This window comes from Pipistrellus hanaki (genome assembly GCF_964339955.1).
Source record: "Pipistrellus hanaki genome assembly, chromosome: 2".
Lineage (NCBI taxonomy): Eukaryota > Metazoa > Chordata > Mammalia > Chiroptera > Vespertilionidae > Pipistrellus > Pipistrellus hanaki.
In genome coordinates this window covers 50,982,188-51,005,419 of record NC_140504.1, presented here as the reverse complement: position 1 = coordinate 51,005,419, position 23,232 = coordinate 50,982,188, and the positions used below count along the sequence as shown (strand labels likewise).

General features: G+C 46.6%; 1 protein-coding gene across 1 annotated transcript; it reads right to left on the bottom strand.

Moving 5' to 3' along the window:
* Window positions 1-3,090: 3,090 nt before the first annotated feature.
* Window positions 3,091-21,955, bottom strand: LOC311616391 (mucin-13-like). Its single transcript, XM_084871745.1, has 9 exons — window positions 21,853-21,955; window positions 19,580-19,635; window positions 16,229-16,392; window positions 11,773-11,898; window positions 11,278-11,407; window positions 10,620-10,657; window positions 9,037-9,118; window positions 5,931-6,141; window positions 3,091-4,293 (listed from the first exon to the last, which is right to left on the bottom strand). Exons 1-8 carry the CDS (start codon window positions 21,868-21,870, stop codon window positions 5,931-5,933), a joined length of 825 nt encoding a protein of 274 aa, XP_084727871.1. The 5' UTR covers window positions 21,871-21,955; the 3' UTR covers window positions 3,091-4,293.
* Window positions 21,956-23,232: the final 1,277 nt, after the last annotated feature.

Sequence of the window (23,232 nt, the reverse complement as noted above, 5' to 3'; positions counted from 1 at the left end):
AGGAGTGGGTTACCCTGCCCATCCCTAAATCCACTGTTCTTCGGGTAGTCCATGAATACTGATTCATACCAGTTGCCCCTTGCACCCAGGACTTTTTGCTACTAGTTAGTTTTCCTTGTGGAGTGCAGAGGACCGAATGCTGTGGTCCGGTGTCAACAAGGAAGTCAACAGGGGTCCCCTCCATTCTAAGAGTTACCCTGGGCTCGGGGAGGGGGTCCGAACCCTGAATCCCCTAATCACTTAGTTCATCAAGCCTCAAGACCTTTACTCGGTCTGTCTTGCTCCCCTTCCCACTGCCTCTCTTAGGACATTCTTGAGCCCAATGCCCTATCTTCTTGCAGTATGCACATTGATCCTTCTGCAGTTTCCACTTCCCTTCCCCAGAGGTCTCCTTACCCTTTTTTCGGTCGTTTGCAAGATGTCAGTGGCAGAGGTCCCGTTTCTCAGGGGAGTCCGTAGTGGTGGCCCACAGGATACTAGCCAGGTCTTGAGTCTGCCTGCGAGCCTGTTTATCTTCATGGGGCTCCCGGTTATTGTACACCGTTTTAGCCACCACCAACAAGTCCTGCAGACTCTTCTCTCCAGTCTATCTATTCTTTGCAATTTTCTCCTAATATCTGCAGCAGACTGGTTTACAAAGGCTACAATAACAGCTGCCTTACTCTCAGGAGCCTCTGAATTCATGGGGGTATAGGTGCAGAATGCCTCCATGATCCTCTCTAAAAAGGCTGCTGGAGATTCATCTTTCTCCTGCTGTACGCTCCCTACCTTAGCCAGATTAGTCGGCTTTCTGGCAGCCGCTCGGAGACCCCCCATTAGTGCCTGGCGGTAGATCCGGAGTCTCTCCTTATCTTCTGCTGTGTTGAAATCCCATTCAGGCCTAGTCAGAGGAAAGGAGGTATCTATCTGAGCCTGGTTGGTGGTAGGATTCCCATCCACGCCTGGAACCAGCTTCCGGGCCTCATTAAGGATCCTCTCCCTCTCCTCGGTGGTGAACAGGACCTGCAAGAGCTGCTGGCAGTCGTCCCAGGTTGGCTGATGGGTAAAAATGATAGAATCCAACAGATTAATAAGTCCTGCTGGCTTCTCAGAAAACTCAGGATTTTGAGCTTTCCAATGATAACGGTCGCTAGTGGAGAAAGGCCAGTAGTGATGGGGCTGATCACCCATCTCATCTGGGGGACCAGTGGCTCACAGGGGTAAAATCTTAACAGTGGAGTCGGCAGCGAAGGCAGATTGTTCCCTCTGGGCTCTTTGTCTGGTATACGGCAGGCTTCCCGCTCTCCTCGTGGCGTCTGCTTCCCTTAATGGGGGAAGGTCAGGTCCCTCCTCTGGCACCCTAGGGAACTGATACGGGGGAGGAAAAATTAATTCTTCTTCAGTTCCCCCCCCCCTGCAAGACAGAGTAGGGGGGAGCTGATGGCAGGGTGATTTTCTTCTCTGTCCTCTTCGTTCCCTGTGAGGCAAAAATAGGTTCTGCCTCCGAGGGGCGTGGAGCCACGAAGGGCTTAAGCCAAAAGGGTGGGTTCTCCACAAGTTCCTGCCACATTATAATGTATGGGAGCTGATCGGGGTAACCTGTCTTGGGTTGAGAGACGACACTCCGAACCCAGTGAATGGTAGGGAGATCGAATGTTCCCGGTGGTGGCCATCCGACATTGAAAGCTGGCCACTCACTTGAACAAGTCTGCCATTCATTCTTCCAGACCTCCATACTAAAATCGTTAGCTCTTTCCTCTACTTCCTGAAAATGATTAATCACAATGCTCAAAGGAGTAATCTGAGTCTGTCCCATAACATCCATACAGTGAGTCCATAAAATAACACATAAAATTACAACAGCCACCAGGAGAAGAACTCCCCACATCAACATTTTCAGTATTATAACAATTTAATACATTCAGATTTAAGTTTTTGTAGCAAATTTACAAACAAGAGCAAACTGAAACCTTTCCCTTACTTATACAAACAAACAAACAAACAAACAAAGAACACAGAAACAGATGGGGGGCCCCAAGAACAGCTTTCCAACTCCGTGGAAGCTGCGCCTAAAACTAAACGACGGCCTCAGGCCGACTACCTCGTCCTGAGAGGGAATTCTATGTCTCTCCTAAAGGAGGATCAAAACGTCTTTTGATCTCTTCGGTCCGAGGCCTTCAATAGCGTGTCCACTAGACCTTTCAGGCACTTCCCACAGGGATCCCTTCACACACTTCTACGGCAGCCAGACAGGCTCTCCGGATTCAGTGTCCCTCAGTCTTGGAGATCCCGGATGAGCCCCCATATGTAATGCCCAAGTGTCATAAACCCCAAAGACTGCCAGGGAGACGAATTGGATGCAATTGCAGAAAGCCTGTATTTATTTCGGACTAGTCCGAGCCCAGTCCCACTTACACCAGCGAGGGCATGGCAAGAAAGAGAAAGAATTTAACATATCAATGGGTTTTATAGGGAGGCTGGTGCCACTACCTTGGCTGACCTGATTGGTTGGGTTAGGGCTAGGGTCCAGTTACCCTGCCCTCTCACCCCACCCTGCCCTCTCACCCCGTCCTGCCCTCTCAGTATAGCCTGGTTATATACTCCGGCTCCATATTCCCATGGTTTCCTCAGCTCTGTCTTCCTCTTCGTCAACTCAGCAAAACGGGAGCAGTTCGAGGCTTCACCTTCTCTAGCCCATTCTCCAAACGTGTTTCTCTTCCTCCAAACCTCCTGCCCCAGTCTGGTCTTCATTCTAATTACATCCATTTATGTCATGTAATTCCCTCTTCAGTCAGTCACTCTAGCAAGGGGGAATGGGATTCTGCTGATTGGCTCAGGCTAACAAAAGCCCGCCCCTAGGAGCTGAGGCCCCAATCATTCCCACTGGAAGGGCTTGGCTGTTTCCTAATTGGAGGGGAGTGGGATGTGCACCAGGAAGCAGCTGAAAGCATCTACTATCAGTTTAAAAACACCTTGGGTCATCCCACAGCCCCTGAGGAGGACAGCAGGTGTCAGGCTGGCGTGCCATGTGTCATGGTTGCTAGTGAAAGTGAGACTGACTGCTGCTTGTGCAGCACCAAAAGCTCCCAACACAAGAGTCACAAAGAAGGATGCCATCTAACAAAGACACTTTATTTGTTACCTTTCACATGAACAGTCAACCACAAACAATAGTAACAACAAATAAAAATAACTTGCAAGGGGACCAGACATCAGACATACACAAAGACGCTGCTGACATTAAAGAAAGGCCATGCTAGGGGTGGCTTCTCAGGTCTGTGGCAGCCACAGCTAGGCCTCTGTCACCAGGGAAGGCGGAGGCCTCAGTGAAGGGCCTCTGGAACCCGCATCACAAGGCTGGATATCCGGATCCAGAGCACAAGCTCTCCCACCATCAGCCAGTCAGGATGCCTGCAATGTCAATGTGTCTTCAAGCTCTTTCCCCTGGGGTTTTTGCCTTCACACCTCCCCCTGGGCTCTGGGCCTTGAATAGTGACTAGAGGAAGTGCCCATTTGCTCACTGACAGGGGGAAGCTGAGGACGAAGGCAACCTGGGCACCTTGCCCTCACTCATCTCCCAGTCCAGCTTCCTTCTGCCGCTGTCCCTCCTGCTCCTGTTCATGACTTTTCTCCCTGCCGCTCTCACCTACTGGCATTTCAAAAACTCTACAATGCACCCCTTGATGGACACTGCTAGACCAAGCCTTCCAATTCACAAAAAGGTCCTGTGTTCCATCGCTCCTCCAGACATCTGAGACACATCTGTTTTCTGTCTTCTTGGTGTGAGGCCATGTCACAGGCACTGGCAATTCAAGAGCAATACAATCCCTACAGCTGAGAGATAGAAGAACCTTACAGGTGCTGTCTTCCAACGGCACCCCCACAGCTGCTGTGTGAGCATCTCCCAGAATTGGGTCACTCATCCACAGGCTATCAACTCAAGAGCAACATTCCCCCAGGAGTAAACAATCTTGGGAACTTTCCTCTAGATTGGAAATGGTTATTGTTGTCCACCAGGAAAAAAAATAAATATACCAAACAACAAAACGCTAACCATTGTACTGATGAAAGAAAATCAACTGTCTTACAAGTGCTAATAGCATCTGAGTGTCTTTAATTTCATAGGGACTTAGATAGCAAACAAGCTGTCGTCATTGCCAACTTCCCAACTTCCACTCAGAGGCTGGAGGTCAGGTGGGAGAACAATACCAGGCCAGGTCTTCACTGCTCCTCACGGCTCCACCAGTCTCTTAGTCAAAGAAAAGCTCAGACACTGAGTTATGGGCCCTGGATGGTTCCAACTGTTTTACCTTCCTAGACAAAAAGAGAGAAAGAAAAACTCTTAGAAAGGTAGTGTCCCAACAGAAACATGAGGAAATTTAGATGCATAAATTATTAACATTATTCTGATGAACATTCTTTGAATACTATTTTTAAACGAGAACCTGTCACTGTGTGAGATCTTTGTCCTGTGAGCTAGGATGGGTTTTGCCCATTTCATAGGTGAGAAAACTAATGAACTTGTCTGAGATCACAGAACCAGTAATGGGAAGGGCGAGGCTTTGAACCCAGGTCTGGCTGACTCTTAATCCCACACTTATTCTACCACGAAAGGACTCTCTTTAGAGGTTATACTTAAAGTGAGGGCTCCACTGATAAGGAGGAGAGGAGGTCTCTAATGAGTTTGATGTTTTGTGTTCACCTTAGGTAGGGCCAACAGGCACTCCCCAAGGACATCTGTTTGTGGCTATTGCTGGCTAGCCCGCATCTGACCCAACATGGTTCCTATGGTTCAAGTCATCACATTAATCACTTGGATTTCCTTGGTAAGGAAAGGTGATGCACAACATAAATCACAGGATTTCAAAATAAAAATGTATGTTTCCCCAGCATGCTGAGATCCTCAAAGGGCAGTGTGCTCCCCTGGGCAGCCGCAGAGGTGAAATGTCCCCACAGAGATCTCGGAGCCTATGCCTGCCCATCTCAGCCCCTCCACCCCCTCTGGATCCTCCTCCTTTATCCTCTATTTATCTACTCCTCTGGGTATGCCTCACCCTAACCCTTTCTTCTTTCCCTTGCTCCCCTTGCCATTCCTTTTTAGCAAAAAGCAAAGTATAATTTTTTTCCTTGCCTTCATTTTTCTGACTCTTCTCTGCCCTCCCCTCCCCTACTCCCGTGTCCTCCTCCTTCACCATCTCTCCTCTGTCCATCTCAGTCCCTTGGTCACTCTCTCCATGAGAATCGCCTCTTACAGGCTTCCTTCTTTCAGCATTTGCTTTGGATCAATTACACTGAGCAACACCAGCTACAAATCGAATGAGTACAAGCCATTCATTCTCCTTGACAGACCTTCCCTGGGAAATACAGGACCACCAGCCAAAAGCGCCTTTTCTCTTTAGAAAGTGATCAGCTCAGTTGGATGAGCTGGTCCCATGCCCTGAAAGTGGTCAGGTTGCCTTGAAGTCAGGTGGGGGCAGGAAGGGGGGGAGGTCACATGGTCTGATTGGAAAGGAGCCACAGAACCATGTTTACCTCCAACAGTCCTCCTCAGGCCTGGCCTGTGTCCTGGGTCCTTAAACAGCCTGGGAATTGTAACACCCCCACAAAACCATAGGGGTCATAACCACAGAAGCTTGCAATTTCAAGGGACCTTAAGGGAATCTAAATTAAGATGATTATTATTATTATTATTATTATTTTGTTGTTGAGGAAATAGTTGGTGAAGGAATTAAGGGATGTAGCTAAAGTCACAAAGTTGGTCAGTGTTAGGGACCAAATGGCTGCCATTTACAACAGCAGAGAGCTTCTTCTGCTCTTTTTCTTTTGATAAAAAAATAAATAAATAAAAGGCCCTTGAGGCAGCCAGCGCTTGGTGAACATACACCAGCCAAATCCCTACTCTGCTCTGGGGCCTTACACTCAGGGAGGCCAAACCAAGCCCAGGGACTCACCTAGTAGTCGGGGCGGGGCATGCTTCTGGGTAAGTAGGGATCCTGCCAGTAGGAATTCTGCGAGGGGCTGTCCTCCTTGAGGGTGGTTTGGACTTTAGGGAAGATGCTCCCTTCTGCTCCGAGATTTGTGAAGCCTGTTGTCCTCATCCTCAGAAAGTTGTTCTCAATCAGGTTCTGTTCTTCAACATCCTTATTCTTCTTCGATCTGTAACTAATAACAGGAATTAGGATCTGACAATAGCAGAAAGTTCCTGAAAGCAAATGTTAATGCCAATACTCTTTTTTTTTAATGTTTTAAAATTTGCAAATATTTTAAAATTTACATGTGAATTACCAAAAAAAAGAAATTATATTGCAGTTCTTATACATCACCGCCCAGATTCCCCACTTGTTAACATTTCTGAACCATTTAGGCATAAGTCGCAGACCTGATGTCCTATTACCTATAATATTTCAGTGTAGAGTCAGTAGGAAGTCTGAGGACTGTCTCCTCATAAGCTTCGCGTGACCATCAAAACCAGAGGGCTAACACGGATCAGACATTACCATCTAATTCCACCACGCCATGTAGATTTTGCTAAAGTTAGTATTCTTAAGTGTCCTTTTGAATTATTTATGGAAATAACAATAGAAGTCAAAGAGGAAAGATGGTTTGTGATACATTTTTCCGTTCAAGCAAAGTCTATGTCTATAGAAGCACCTCAGTGAAGGGAACACGTTCAAGGTATACAGGTCTCACTACCTTTCCGTATTGGCCTCTCGGGGATAAGCATTTCAAGCCAAGCGAAGCGCTTGCAGGTGAAGGAGGCATCTGCCCCAATTCACCCTGATCGTGACCCTATTCTTCCTTCTGTCCCTCGGGCCACAGACCTGTCCCTGCAGTGCCCTGGACCAGTGGTCGGCAAACCTCGGCTTGTGAGCCACTGTTTGCCGCTCTGTTGACTAATGAGTTTGCCGACCACTGTCATATACTACCCTTTACCTCTTTGCACACAATATGCCACAATTGCCTAATCCTCACAGCTTCCAACTACACGGTAACATTGAGAATAGTCTCAGTGGTCGGCAAACTCATTAGTCAACAGAGCGACAAACCGTGACTCTTGAGCAGCGGTTTGCCCACCATTGCCCTACACTAGGGGTGTCGAACTCAATCAGAGAAGGGGCCAAAATCTAAAATCCAGCCTAAATCACGGGCCGAATGGTTTACTGAACAGTCATAAACTGACAATGTCATAAACTGACAGCGGAGTGCAGTGATGACAGCGCGGTGCGGGCCACATTGCAAGGCCTGGCGGGCTGGATTTGGCCCGCGGGCCTTGTGTTTGACACATGTGCCCTAGACGATAGAAGTAGGATTTGGGGAGAGCTGCATCCATGACGCCCACAGGGCCCTCCCAGGGTGACAGTCACTCTTCCTCCAACACTGAGAATGTCCTAAGGGTAGACCCACTCACTCTGGACCCTAAAGGCCAGCCCAGCCCACGATAGAGCTCCTGCCCTCTGACAACTCCTGTCTCAGGGGCCTGAGGAGAGGCTGCCTTCCCTTCAAAATGGCCAAGAAGTACCCCCTGTGGTGTGTTCCCAAGAACCAGGAATCTGAGGCTGAGTGAAGAGCACACAGGAAGAAGGGGGCATGGCTGTCCCGGGCCACAAGGTTCCACAGCAGCCCCAGCGGGCCCTGGAGGCCCAGCACAGAGAGCTGGTCTTCTCTTAAGAAAGGAGGAGACAGCTGTGGGCCGTGATGGGAATGTTCCGGCTCTCTGCCTGGAAAAGGGACGGATCCAGTCCCAGTTCCCAGCTTTTTGTCCTTATAATGGTCTCTGGGGGAGAGGTAATATCAAAGTGAAATTTTTAAAAAGGGAAAAAACAAAATATTCTAGGAACCTATGAATCTACGTATCCTCACACGTTAGAGTGCAAAAATACTTTGCCAAAATGTAAGTTATGAGCTAAATGTTCTTTTTAAAAAGTAGATTGTTTCCTGTTTAAGTGGCTCACCACTTGGCACATTTAGAATGGACTGGATGGCCCTCGCTGGTTTGGCTCAGTGGCTAGAGTGTCAGCTCTCAGACTGAAGGGTCTCAAGTTTGATTCCAGTCAAGGGCATGTACGTTGGTTGCAGGTTCCCTGGCTCTGGTTGCGGTGAAGCAGAAGACAACCAGTCGATGTGTCTCTCTCATAACATGTTTCTCTCTGTCTCTCCCTCTCCCTTTTGCTCTCTCTAAAAAAATCAATGAAAGAAAAATATCCTTAGGTGAGGATTAACCAAAAGCACAAAAACCAAACAAACAAGAATGGAATGGTTAATAGCATTCTCTCTCCCTGTTAAAGAAGGGTATTTAGGGTATCTAATTACTTGTAGAATAAATGAATGGACCATACTTAAGTTCTTAAGAAGAGCACATAAGACCTCTAGCTGAGAAAAAACTTTTCTACCCAAAACCTATGGGCTTCAGTTGAGGCTATTTTCCATTCTCTGCAGCAAAGCCCTGGCTGGGGACTGACTTCATAGAAATGACATTTGACAACATCAATGGAGTTAAATACTGTTCACAAAGAGTTTTTACGACACAAGAAAATGGCTGTTATGCCACATTACAGTGTTAAGCAAAAATAACTTCAACAAGTACTTTTTTAAACACAAAGGACACAAAATTATATAATAATAAGAGTATAATATGCTAATTAGACCGGACTGCGGAAAGACCTTCCAGATGTCCTTTTGGACAAACTTCTAGATGAAGCCAGGGCTGCGAGGGCTGAGCCCCTTGCATGAATTTTATACATCGGGCCTCTAGTATGTATATAACATCCTTTAAAAACTCAGAAGGGTATATGCCAAAATGCTAGTTGCCTCAGAGTGGTGGGATTTGCGGGTGGTTTTATTCTGCTCCTTTAGACCAGTCTCTGTTTTCCAGACTTCCTGCAATGATCATGTAGAGCTTATGTAATCAGAAGGTAAGAAAAAACATCCCATGGTTTTAGAGAAGCCTCGCTCATGTCCGTCCCTGCTCTTGCCTGGGAAAGGCTGTGTGTGTTTTGCAAACCAGAGTGTGATGCCAGTGGCGCTGTGCCCCAGGACAGGGACACTTCCATTCCATACCTCAGGATGATAAGTGCAATCGCCATGCCAAGGATGAGGATGCCAGCAATGGTGCCCACGATAGTGAGAATCAGCTGAAGTTCTGGAAGGGAAAAGAGAAGATTAGAGCAGTATCCTACAAGCAAGCCCCCACTGTCTGTCTCCTGCACAGGTGCATGTGCTCTGAGGGCTCACCCAAGCAGGCTGTCAGCTTGGACCCCTCTGGGATCAGTTTGGATGGGTCCCTCACCTCTCCCCCCACCTCCAAACCCAAACCATATCTGCAGAATTCAATCAGAAGAGGCAGTTTTGCCAGATAAAAGACCAGAAACGCAAAGGTGGCCATGGAGGCCAAAGGCTTTGTGGGGTCCTCAACCGAGGACCACACTGAGCTCTGCTGCCTTTGGCTGCCCACCACACCTGATCTGGACGATAAGCGGGGGACCCAGTAGGTTGGAATTAAGTTGTCACTCATAGAGGAGATAGGCAATGGCCTGGGAGAACCAGTGAGGGGAGAGACTGCAGGTTCATTACCACTCCTCCCTCTCCAGCTCCGTTGTCTAGCTGAGCACTTGCAATACGGCTATGTGGTGGCCGGTAAGTGTAGCATGCACAGCGGATTTTAAACACACTTGAAAATACTGTGAACTATCCCGTGAATAATTTTTATGTTTGACTACATGTTGAAGTGATAACATCTTTGGTATATGGAGTGAAATAAAATGTCATTAAGATCCATTTCTCTTTACTTTTAAAAATTTGCTCAGAATTTTACAATTTGAAATTAAATAGGATGCTCACGTTATGTTTCTATTAGATAGTGCTGCCCTGGACCCTTTCTCTCTTTGCAATGTGACTGTCATGTACGCCTCTGCCTGGGTTCATGGGGCCATAGACCATTACACCTCCGAGGTCACCCAGCCTGACCTTCTCACTGCATAGCTGTGGACACCAAAAGCTCAGCAGGAAGAAATGACTTAATATATCCAGTTCTGCCAGCAAATATGTAGAAACTGAGAGCAGTGCTCATCACTAACTTTGGATCTCATCTTGGATCCTTTTGTAAAAATTTAAATATAAAGTAATTTAAAATATACTAGTGAAGTTAGTATTGTCCCAACCTGGTGGGTGGGAGGGGTGGTAGGAAATGAAACCATTGAATTTGCAACAACAGATCCCAAACTACTAAGCAGCTCTGGAAACTAGCTCAGCATTGAAATGTCTGGCGTCTAGTTCTCCTCTCCCACAACCACAAGTGTGTGTGGAACACACTGGTCTTTTGTCCTTTCTGGTAGCAGAAAACGCATCATCGTTAAGCGACTGTGGAAAATGGAGAGGACTGTAGGGTGCTTGTGGCTGACTGTGAACTGGTCCAGAGGTGCCTGCCTACCTCTGGGGCCCAGCTCTGTGGTTTCCCACAGCAGAGGGGCTGCTGCCTGGGACCTGCGGGGGGATGGGCTGGCACCACCCTGAGGACATGCTGTAGGCAGGTCCCTCCCTCTCTGTGGTGGAGCCAGAGGCTGTGGGGGGCCAGGCTGAGTTCTGACTGGGATTAATGTGTGTTTTTCAGGTGCTTAGCAACAAAACAAGACTTTTCTACTCACTGTCTTCACAGTTGACTCCACTGTAGCCAAATGGACACCTAAGATACAACACATGACAGGAGACCATGGTAAAGAGCGTGTGGGAGCATGTCAGAGTTCCCTTCCCGCCCCACATCTTACTTTCCACCGTTCTCTCGTCTTCCCCTCCCTTGTTCTTTCTCCTCTTTCTCCTTCCTGACACTCCCATTCTCCCAATGAGCATCCTCCATGGAGCTCTAGAAGGTTTTTGGGGGAGGTCACATAATCTCAGGTGGTCTCATTTTCTACTGAACGAATACTCCATCCCTGGATCTCCGGGATTATTCAGCAATCCCGGGGGAGCGGAATCCCAGAGGCATGGAGCAGAGTGGGACCCCCTAGGGCTGGGAGAACATGGGTCTCTGCACGTATTTGCTGCCCCTTGAGCTGATGAAAAGGATGGATATCCTCTGAGCTTCACTTTCCTCATCTGCAAATGGGGGACTGGCATGTTCCTGATGGTGCTGTTGTATGAGAAGTTCCCAGCACATGGCTCATCAGTCAACAGAGTAGCATCTACTGACTAACATAAGGATTCCAGCTCCCTGACCCTAAGCCATGTTGCAAGCCCTGTCCTTATCCCCTACCCCATACATCAGCTCCAGCCATGGCAGGATAGAAAGGGGATGGTTTCTCTTACGCTTGGCAGCTCCCCTGGGCATCCTTCTGGTAGCCGGAGAGGCACAGGCATTCAGGGCTCTCACCACTCCGCACCAGGCACTGCATGTTGTGCTCTGCGTTGCAGTTATCGGGACACTTTGGACCCAAAGCTTCAAAACAGAGTGAATTCCAGGTCACCTTCAGAACCAACTTCTTTAACCCCAAAGTGATATGTCAAGCAATGCAATTTTTTTCACATTTCATTTTCTAGGCAAAATGAGGTGTACTAGATGGGTACTAGACTTATAGGGTGCTCCTGGGCTGTGCACAGGGTGTGCCCTGAGAAGCTGCCCGCAGGCCACCGCACCAGCACTCGGCCAAGCCCCCACTTCAGACTTGTGTCTGGAGCCAAATGTCACAGCCCTCGCACTTGAGCTGCATCTGGACACGTAAGCAGGAGAGTCTGTGTTTTGCAGATGGGACAGGAGAGCGGGCAGGGCTGTGCAGAACATTTAGAAGCACAGGGGACACTTACGAAGACACAAAGCGGTCTGTGGGTTGGGCCTTGATAGCCCATCTTTGCACTTGCACTGTAAGATGTCCCTGCAGTCGTCTTGGTCATTCGCCTTCTTACAGCCGTAGAAACCACATCGATCTTGTGCTGAGGGGCACAGGTAATTCCAAAATAAGTGTTGTTATAACTATCTTTTAATAGTTTTGGGATCTAACAAATGAAAATCTGGGACTCCCCAATCCTCTCTTCCACGACGATTTCCTTACATTATGCAATTCTAATTAATTGCATCGAAAGCAGTGCAATTGTGTTCCAGTTCGAGATACCTTCGGTACCTCGCTCAATGCTGGGTTCCACAAGGGAACTTTTGGGTCCCATCTTTGTAGAATGACACGCTTGAACCCATAGAGAGTTGTTCCAAGCAACTCATAATCCAGACTTTAAGTCCAATGGAACGTTAGGGGCTCAAGTTGCTAAAGGTAACATCATGGAGGAGATGGGAATTGGGCTGCCTTGAAAGAGAGGGAAGATTTGAACAGACAGAGGAGAGGCAAAGTCTTTCTAAGTAGAGAAAACGAGGCATGAGCAGAAGCAAAGAATTCTTGTTTGGGAGTAGTGCTGTTGTATGTGGGTAGGAGAAGGGCAGTGTGGTAAAAGGGGAAAAGAATAGAAAATTCTTGGCTATGCCATTTAGGATCTTGGCTATCGGCTCTCTCTGTTCAATCATTTGATTTTGGGAGGGTCCAAGTTCCCTCAATCTATAAGATGGGGTGAGTAATTCTTACTTCACATGATTGTTGTGAGAACTGAGTGAGCTAATGTAAGTGCACGTCCACTGTTGGAGTCTCAACAAATCATCATTCTTTTGTTCATTCACAGATGTAGCAGGGTTTGAATGCCAGGCTAAGGACGAGGACTTTTATCCCATAAGTCTGGGAATCCACTGGTAGATTCTGAGTAGGAGCATGGCGTGAAAAAGAAATCTTTGACAAATGTTTGTCTAGAATGGATAAATAGGTGACATACATATACACAGGGGAATATTACTCAGCCATAAGAAGAATGAAATCTTGCCAAGTGTGACAACATGGGTGGACCTAGTGGATATTTCCTCAAGTGAGATAAATCAGAAAGAGAAGAAGAAATACCATATAATTTCATGTATATGTGGAATCTAAAAAACAAAATAAACTAACAGAAACAAGCTCATAGATACAGAGAACAAATTGATGATTACCAGATGGGAGGGAAAATGAGTGACTGGATGAAAAAGACAAAGGGATTAAGAAATGCAAATTGCCAGTTATAAAAATATTCACAGGGATGTACAGTGCAGCACAGGGAACATAGACAATAATACTGTAATAACTCTATGGTGGTAGATGGGTACTAGACTTATACGGTGATCAATTTGTAAGACATATAAATGTCTAATCATTATGCTGCACGTTTGAAACTAATATAATATCGTATATCAACTGTAGCTGAAAAATAAATTTGAAAAGATTATTACTCTAGCCCTAACCGGTTTTGCTCAGTGGATAGAGCATTGACCTGTGGACTGAAGGGTCCCAGGTTCGATTCTGGTCGAGGGCATGGACCTTCGTTGTGGGCACATCCTCAGTAGAGGGAGTGCAGGAGGCAGCTGATCAATGTTTCTCTCATCGATGTTTTTTTCTCATTGACATTTCTAACTCTCTATCCCTCTCCCTTTCTCTCTGTAAAAAATCAATAAAAGAATGTTACTCTAGAAGCAGGTTGGAAGGCATTCGGAATGAAAAGATGAATCTGAGACTAGAAGAGGAGGAGAGAACAGGAGGTAGAACAGTTATGTGGCTACTCTCTTCTAAACACCCCAGACCTGTCACAAAGCTTCCTTCGTGCTATTTAAAAATGCCTCCGATTAAAAGTCTAGAGAAAAGGATTCTACAACTTTTGACACAGAAGGCAGGCCCTGTCTTTGCAGCAGAGCAGGAAGCAGAAAAAGGTGTTTTCCCCTAAAAGTTCCAAGCCTCTCACTTCCCTTTCCTGGGCGTGCAGGCTGCTGTGGCCATGTCTAACTGGCGTCCTTCGGTAATTTGTTAATGTATGTAAGAGCGCATGCCTGGCCTCCGAATGGAGAGATGTTGAGAGGAGCTGTCAAGAGAGAGCAATTCCCGAGCCGAGGTCAAATGGTTTTAAGTGTGCCAGGGCTTCAAGCCAAGGCGGTTACAGAGGAGAGCCCAAAGGAGAGAATTCCACAGGGAACACCGACTTTATCTTGAAGAAGGCACTGGTTATTTTCAGCTGGCAACCACTCTGAGAGGTTAGTCTCCATGCTGCTGGGGCCCCTCGGCTTCCTCGCACTTGCTAGCAGTCTCATCTAGCCAAAAGCAGAGTGTATGCTAAGGTTCATCTTGCCTTGCTGACAGTTTCACCTCCCAGGGAGCAGGGATTGGCATGGCATGAGTTGCTGCTCTGCAGCAAATTCTGGCCGCAGGAGAAATCGATGGGCAGGTAGCAGTGATGGGTCCCTTGGAACATGAGAACTAAGTGATAGCCAGAGAGAGAGGAGTATGACTTTGACAGAGTAAAAAATTGGAATGTTCAGAAGAGAAAAGGTGTAACTCTGTGGCACGAGACTTGGAAGATGAATGCAACTCGAGAATGTTAGAAGCTCTGAATATGTCACTCTAACTGTGCAGTTGCTAAATGAGCTGTAAAAAGGAAATGTGTGTCAGGGAATAGAAACTGGCATGGTTTGCAGAGGAAGCTGTCACATGAGACATAAAACAAAAACAAAACAAACAAACGTGGAAAGAAGGTCCCAAAACTGAAGACAAAATATTAAAAGTGTGAGAGGAAGGCTAGGGCCCCCAAAGAGCTCTATAAGCCAAACCCAAAACTACAACAAAATCCAGTAGCAAAGAGCAAAGGGATGAAGTGGGAAAATGGGTAAACGAATGGAGGGTTGTGTGTGTGTGTGCATGTGCATGCGTGTGTGTACACATGTGTTTTCCATGCTATAGGGACTCAAGGAGAGGCCAGACCTGCTTGGTATAATGTTGATGGAAAACATAAGACAAACAGAATGACTCCCCAACTACTATTCACTCCAGTCTTCCTGCCAGAAAATGACACTTAGACGGAAAGAGTTGAATGGACATGGCTGGCGGGACTGCAGCCCAAGGAGAGCGGACAGCAGGAGGAGCGCCCATCCCTTCTGGTGGGATTTAAATGTCTCTTCATAGAGCATTTACACTCCAGGTCCTGAGAGAATAGTCAGGGTCTTTGTGAAATCTTGAAGAAAGAGCAGAGGTGCTGGAAAGCCATACATGAACAGGACTTATTTATATTTTCAGAAAGAGAAGTTTGGGACCCTAGGTCAAGGAGGTTACAACCATTAAAAAGTAAACATTTTAAGAGACTAAAGAGTTTTAGAAACATCAAAGAAAAGTACCAGGGAGGCAGGAAGGGAACCAGGAGTATGATTGGGGGGAGGGGTGCAGGGGGAAGAGGACGGGAAAGTACCCGTGTCAAATGCTGCAGACAAACCAACTATGTCTTGGCAGACGCCTTTGGACTTGGCAGCCAGGACTGAGAATCAGCTGCACAATGCTTCCACCATGGCTGGCATCTCTGAGATGGGGAACTTCTGATGACTGCTGTCATGGGGTCAGTTTGCTCATGCCTTCCTGGACCCATGCCCTTTGCTAGGGCCTGACACACTGCTCTTGGTCATGTGAATTGCTTTGGCCACCACGACAGCTACACAGCAATCTGAGAAATACCTATGCATTGAAACTTACCCTCTCACTGCCTTTGGAACTCTTTAGGACTAGTCTGCTGAAGGGTGAGAGACCATGTGGAGCAGAGACAAACCATCCCTCCAAACCACCTTAGATCAGTCAGCCCCCAGCTCACCCACCCAGCAATAATAGCAATTGTTTATGTGAGCCCAGCAGAGATCAGCCACGGCTAGCCTAGATCAGCAGAACTGGCCAGCTGGGCCCCGTCCAAGTTCGGTCCCACAGAATGATGGCATTGCAATAAGTAAATAAGCCACTAAGTTTTGGGGTGGTTTGTAACACAGCAAAAGTGAATTGTTACAGCAAAGCTATGAGTTTGTGTATCCGCCTAAAGGGGAAGCAGTGTAGGTAAAATCGCTCTAATCTCTTGGAAAGCTATAACTTGGGATAAAGTCCTCTTGTTTCACCTTGCTTCCTCTTTCCCTGTCCTGAGACTATTTGTGCAAGACTACCTTCCGAAAAGAGAAACAAACTGGTCAGTTTGAGGACTTGAGAGAGAGTTAGAAAAGAGTAGAAAGCAAGTGAGAGGAGAAAGGGAGTAAGAAAGGACATGTAAAAAGCCCATTCTTGGAGATCTGTAGATTCAGTTATTCAATTCCTCTTGCCCCCTTCTTACATATAACGGGAAAGTTTACAAAATGGTAGGTAGGTGTTCAGGTAAACTTCGAATAAAATTATTTCATACTTACAAGCATAGTCCGTAAAGTTATCACGGTTGTTTTCAATTGCTTTCTTAATTGCGCTAGATACGGTCATCTCATTTTCTTTTGAATTTTCTGCAAAAAGGTTTACTACTGTTACATCCACAAGCTTGTACCCAGCACGCATTTCAGATCTTGCTGAAGCAGGTATCCTAAAAATGAAATGAATTCGTCACTTAAGGAACTTTACACAAGCATCAACAAATTGGTCTTTGAGCTTCCTATCCTCTCAAATCTCCCAGTTCCAATCCCAGTGCACAGATACAGCCATAATTAGGGGCCTAATAAGGAGGCCTGGGGTTGTAATAAGATAGCAATGTATAGGCCCAGATTTCTCTGCTCAATGAGTGTTCAGAGGAAACCTATAGCTAAAGCAATATCCCACTGGAGGATCCTTAGACAAATTGTGGACAATCGTTTTTTAGAATCTAGGAGCATGGAACTAAACAGAAGTAGGACAAGTAACATCTGAAGTAGTAACTTGTCACTGTCTGTAGAAAATTAAGAGTGAGTCTAGTGCTGAGCTGTTAAACCTCTAACTGGACTTGGAGAGAGACAGAGGGGAATGTGTCCCTCGCGAGAGCAGTCATCAAACAAGGTCTGGTCACTCCCTGGGGCTGTGGGAAACATTAGCATATAATACCGGACCTTTTCACTAAATATGCAGTGTCCGCTATGGACAGGACCTTGCAAGAGCCTCTCTCTCTCTAATCAGCATTTTGGAGCCCTAAGAACAGCTGTGCCAAGTTCTAATTCTTTCATTGCCCCAAAGGAATCAAGTGATACAACCACTGAGAAAAAAATATAAGGACATAAAAAAAAAAAAAAAAAAACCAACTCCCTTCATTGAACTGTGGCTGTGTATTTTTAACTCAGGATACATTTTTTCCTGCTCATCTTTTTTTCTCTCTACCCCATTATGACTTGAATAAATACAGAAGCTGGAAAACATAGCCAACCTTCTTAGGAAAGGTTTATAGCCATGTTGGTTCTTCAGAACAACCAGCATAATCCAAAACAGTTACCAAATTCTGTTTCTAGAAACAATGACCTCAAAAGTGAGTCAAAAAACAAACAAAAACAAATGGCTTCAGAATTCTCATTTTAACTTGTCTCCCAGGATTCATTTATGATTTGGAGCTGGCAAAGAAGGTAGATGACAATGGAAAGGGCTCTTTGATACAGCTAATCTTTGTCAGTTAGAAGGTGTCCAGAAATCTATGGTATAAATTTAACAAAATGGGGCCAGGGAACAAACACCATCCGTACGTCACCCCTTCAAAGAATCTGAGCTCACACTCCAGTTTGGGAGGAAAGACTTCACACTCTGAGGGATGTGCATTTAAGTGACACCAAAAGGTAGAGGGCAAAAGACGAGAGTGCTGGGCTTGGAGCTAAGAGAGCTGAGATCTAGACCCAAAATAGCCTCAGTCTTCTGCGGCCCAAGACCAGTCACAGCTTCCCTGAGCCTGAGTTCCTGCCTCTGTCCAAAGACAGATTTGAGAGTTAGCAAAATTCAGAGGAGCCTTCCATTTCCAACATTTGTACCATAGATACAGTTCTTGGGGGGTTAAAGGAGATAGCATGAGCTGGACCCCAAGAAATATCTTCCACCCTGGCTGGGTGGCTCATTTGGTTGTAACATCATCCCATGTACCAAAAGGTTATGAGTTCAATCCCTAGTCAGGGCACATAACTAGGTTGTGGGTTCAATCCCTGGTCAGGACCTGTATAGGAGACAACCAATTGATGTTTCCCTCTCACATCAATGTGCCTCTCTCTCTCTCTCTCTCTCTCTCTCTCTCTCTCTCTCTCACACACACACACACACACACACACACACACACACACACAAAACACACGTCTTCAAGTTAAAATCAGACTAGGATAAATTCCCCTGGCCACAGTCCCTGTGGAGGAGGTAGCTCCTGGCCAGGACCCTGAGCTCACAGGTGAAAGGTTGCCTCTGAACACTGCTGGCTCCCTTTCAGTAACTCCATAAGGACAAATGCAGTTCGATTTCAGGGAACCCTCCCCCCAAGTGCTTGTGGAACCAGACCTCCATCGCACTTGCAGGGCCCCATGTGCTGGAAGGGAAGCTAACACATGCTGAAATCATCCATGTGTGGGGCACATTGTGCACGGCAGCTTTCAAATGCTACCTCATATATTCCTCCCTCGGTTTTCGGAAAGTCCATCAGGCGATCCCAGGTATACCAATGAGGTAACCAAAGTTCAGAGAGGTTAAAACAACTGCCCATCCTCGCAGCCAGGAAGCGCTAAGACCAGGATTCAGGTTTGTCTGAAGCCATCCCACCTCATTTATCCAGTCATGCTGAAAGCATGCCCTCCCTGTTGTCCACTAAACCAAAGCAAACGCCCCGAAACGGTGGGTGCCAGCCCTCCAGCAGCTGTCCCCTGTGAACCTCCAGCTTCAGAGCCTCTGTGTCAGGGCCCTGCCTCTCTGCCTGGTGCCCGCCCCTCACCATGTGGCACTGTGCCCCGCCATTAGACTGCCTGCTGGTCTCCTGGCTGCCAATAACACTTGCCCCTCATTCACCATCCGCTCAAAACTCACCAAGGTCAGGAGGCTTTCTCTGAATTGTATGCATAAATATACACTGTACTGTATTCTGCCAAGACTGTGACAAAGCTTAGAGAGATAGATGCAATAGTCAAACCATAAAATATGAACTCATTAGGGCTGCTATTCCTGCACAACTTCATTCATCTTAGAGCACCCTTTCCTAGGGCTGCAGCACCTGTGTGTGAATGTGCTTCCGAGAAGGCTGATATGGAACCGCTAACTTCTTGAGAACCCTTCGCCTCCTTGTGGCCCTGAATAGCCCTCTACAGTGGTCACTGCAGATTGGTGTGCTCAACAAGTGCTTGTCTTTGCTGCAGGAACAGCTCACTCCTGGTTCTTCAGTAGCCGCAGGTGGGATGTGGGTGCTGTCTCCCTCACACCCCCATCCGAGGGAAGAGATGACCATGAGCCACTCGTCCTTTGCCTGGCCCCCCTGGACTGCACATCCCGGGGATTGACCAGGAGCGGTTTGTTGGCCAAGGGGTCAAGCCAAACCAGCGTTTCCAGGTGATGCCCTGGACCATGCATGCACATTGCTGACTTGCCAATCACAGACAGCATCTTGCTGTCCCCATTGCTACCCTCTGCCCGTCCACACCAAGGCCAGTGTGACATCAGGCTGACCACCTCTTCCTGACCTGTGACTCCCCGCTGGCGGCCTTAGTGCGGCACAGGGAACTCAAGAGAGGATGAGAAGTCAAGCAAATGCACACCCGCCTCCAAAGTACCCCACTGGTCCATAGCAGCCTTACCTTACTTTATGAATCACAGTCTGTCCAAAATCCGAATTTGCAAATGCACCTTTAAACTGTGGCAGAGAAGAACAAATTTAGTAACAACTACACAGAGGCAGGGAAAGTGATACTGAATCTAGGTTTTAACACAAATATTTAACACAAATTTCTAAACTCCTGTATATAAATACACATGGTTCATCAGAGGAAATTATTTACTCTTGATATGCTCTCTAACACCTTTCAGTAATGTTTGCTGTAAAATGGTAAGAATTTAATGTAAGTCAGGTTTCAAGCTTTTTTTATTCAAGAAAAAGCAGGAAACCTAAAAAAGCAAAATCAATGATTGTACTTTTAAAAATTAAGGTGACTAACTTATTAGGTTTGTCTGTTTAAAGTCATGGGAAACTTTTGCGTATTTATTAGACTTATCTATACACCTGCTTCCTGCACGCATCAATTCATCTAAGGGACACTTCTTCAAGTTGCCTGAAAGGCAATTACACCAGGGGTGAGAAGGCAGGCGCTATCCCATCAGGCTTGCCTGGCCGCCACTGCACAAGTGAGCCAGCAAGAGCAGAGAAGGCAAGTGTGAGGTCAGGCAGATCTGGTTTCAAATCCCAACCTTCTCCCTCATCAGCCTGGTGACCTTCAGTGGGCCACTTCACTTTCCTGGCCCTTGACTGCCTAATCCACAAAATAGGCAGCACAGTATTCTCTCCCCCAGGGGGCTCTTTTGTGAATTAGAAATATTACACATGCAACGCCAGGTCCCACATGCAACAGGGCAACTCCACATCAGGGACTATCCATTTGTTGTCCAGCTGGGTAAAGCAATGGATCCTGGGAAACTTCTCAAGGTCTGAGCTGGGACTGCCTCAGCTACCAAGTCTGCTGAGAGGACCCTGCAGGAAGTAAATTGTCTCTATGTTCCTATCTCTCGGAGTTGCAAGGGAGTTCTGGCACATCCCCTTTGGATTAACAGCCTCTTGGAAATGATAAGAACGCTCTCTCCCCTTCCTGTGTCCCTGGGGCCATCGAGACCTGACTGAGACCGAGTCCCTAAGCTGGAGGGCCTTTTGGTGGCCACAATGGCCAGTACTCAGTAAAATCCAGGCACACGAGAAAATCCAGGGCTCTCCAGATAGAGGAGCCCCTTGACGTTGCCTTCTTCCACGTGCTGACTCTCATCCAAGCTGACAAATGGGAACGTGGACCAGAATAAGAGGAGACGTCACGGGCAGCTGGCCCACCAGGCTCAGGGGGCATGACCGGGACCAGGGCAGCCAGGGGTTTTATCCTAGCAGCGCCCAGCACCAGCTATTCCATCCTGGGCACTACTTCTCTCTGTACAATCTGTTAAGTTGTTTGGATACTCTTTCTTTATATGTTATCAATTCTAATAGCAAAACTCTTTCGTAACGTGTAATTCCAAATGGAAGTATATCGTCATAGAATAAGGCCTTAGTATTTATGGTAAAATCTGGCTACACTTAGAGAGACACTGGCGGGATGCCCCCCGCAAGCCCCTCCAGGACCCACGCTGTGGCCCTGACGTGGAGATCTCACGTGACGCAGTCGCTCACGATAACCACAACGGAAAGGAGCAATTGTGCGCCCTGGCGTTTTGAACAATAGGGAAAAAAAGGACCATATGTCCTTCAGATGGAGTTCCTCTTCCAGTTGTTAAAAAACTCACGCTAACCGAAACCGGTTTGGCTCAGTGGATAGAGAGTCTTGCCTGCGGACTGAAGGGTCCCAAGTTCGATTCCGGTCAAGGGCATGTACCTTGGTTGCGGGCACATCCCCAGTAGGGGGTGTGTAAGAGGCAGCTGATCGATGTCTCTCTCTCATCAATGTTTCTAACTCTCTATCTCTCTCTCTTCCTTTCTGTAAAAAATCAATAAAAAATATATTTAAAAAACAAACAAACAAACAAAAAAAACCTCACGCTAGTTCAGAAAAGTATGCAAATTGGAATTGGGGGGGAAAAAAGGCAACATCTTTAAAAGGTTTTCTCTTCAATACTGTGGAAATAAGGCATTTTAAAACATCATTATAAACATTCTAAGAGCTTATGTAACGACCGGTGTGGCAGGGCTGGAGCAAGGACCTTGGGGAGGCCCAGTGTCCGAGGAAGGGATGAGGGACTCAGGACAGCTGCTGTTCACCAACCAGTGAGAGTGCATTTCACTACCTGAACAACCACTGGAACAGCTGTACCACCTGAGTATCAGCGCTATGCTCTGCGACTCAGTGTTACACAGGAAGGAAGGTTGGAAAATACTTACAAATGTCATAGCATCCATATATAACTTTTCATAGGCCACCGACTTTTCATCTTGCAAGCCAGATGTTTCTGACACTTTTACTTTAATTGTTCCGGGAAAAACCTTTCCTGAAATTCAAGCAGAATCTCTCTGTGATGTTTAATGTAAAGAGGGTCGTTTCCACTTTTTTAAAAAACATACTTTAAAAAAATTCTAAGCAGTATGATGCTGTGGCAGGAAGCCTGGAAATGCGATCAATGCTACCCCAAATCCTACCCAACCTAACACAACCATTTTTCACTTTGGTATAAGGTATCCCCGACTTTTCAGAAGTTCGCTCTAGCCGAAACCGGTTTGGCTCAGTGGATCGAGCATCGGCCTGCGGACTGAAAGGTCCCAGGATAGATTCCGGTCAACGGCATGTGCCTTGGTTGCGGGCACATCTCCAGTAGGGGGTGTGCAAGAGGCAGCTAATGGATGATTCTCTCTCATCGATGTTTCTAACTCTCCTTCTCTCTTCCTCTCTGTAAAAATTCAATCATAATAATAATTAAAAAGTTCACTTTATGACACTTCACTTTGACGAAAGGCCTAACTACATCAAGACCTGTTTTGTGAACCAAAAGAAACCCTAAGAGGATTTTTGCTTTTATAAAAAAAAAAAAGGTGAAAATGAAAAATAGTGTTCAGCATTTTAAGTAATGAATTAATTTGTTAATCCTCATTCGAGGGTATTTCTTTTCCATTGATTCTTAGAGAGAGTGGAAAGGTGGGGGAGTGATACGGAGAGAGAAACATCGGTGTGATAGAAAAAACACATCAGTTCAGAGCTGGGGATCAAGCCTGCGACCATAGTATGTGGCCTTGATCTGAAATAAACCTGTGTCCCTTCAGTCCGCGGGCCAATGCTCTAACCCCTGAGCAAACCAGCAGCGGTCAGCATTTTGCAGCAAGCTGCTATAGAGGCAGTGCACACCCTGAGCAGTGAGCGTGGCCCACCAACTCTTTCTCTAGAAACACCCCTCAGCATCCCGGCACCAAACTGCCAGAGCTCTGCATGGTGTCTGCGCTTCATCTCTATGTATTTTGTGCTTTGTTAGCAGGATGTCTCCTGAGGTAATTGCTTCTTCACGTTGCACCATTTCGGTGTACAAAAGGTTTCAGTGGCAAGCTCTGCTTTCAGATAACGGGGAATCTGTATTTCTCCCAGCTCCTTTTTTTCTTATGCATAGTTTATATCATTATAATTCCAAGTTTATAGCATGAATCTTCTCTACTTATATAGACTTATTTACATAATAAAAGGGTAATATGATGATCAGACTGGTGTACCAGACATCTTCAACTTCCTTCTGGATAAAGCCATGGTGGTGGGCCAAGGCAGGGGCAGTTAGGGGCGAT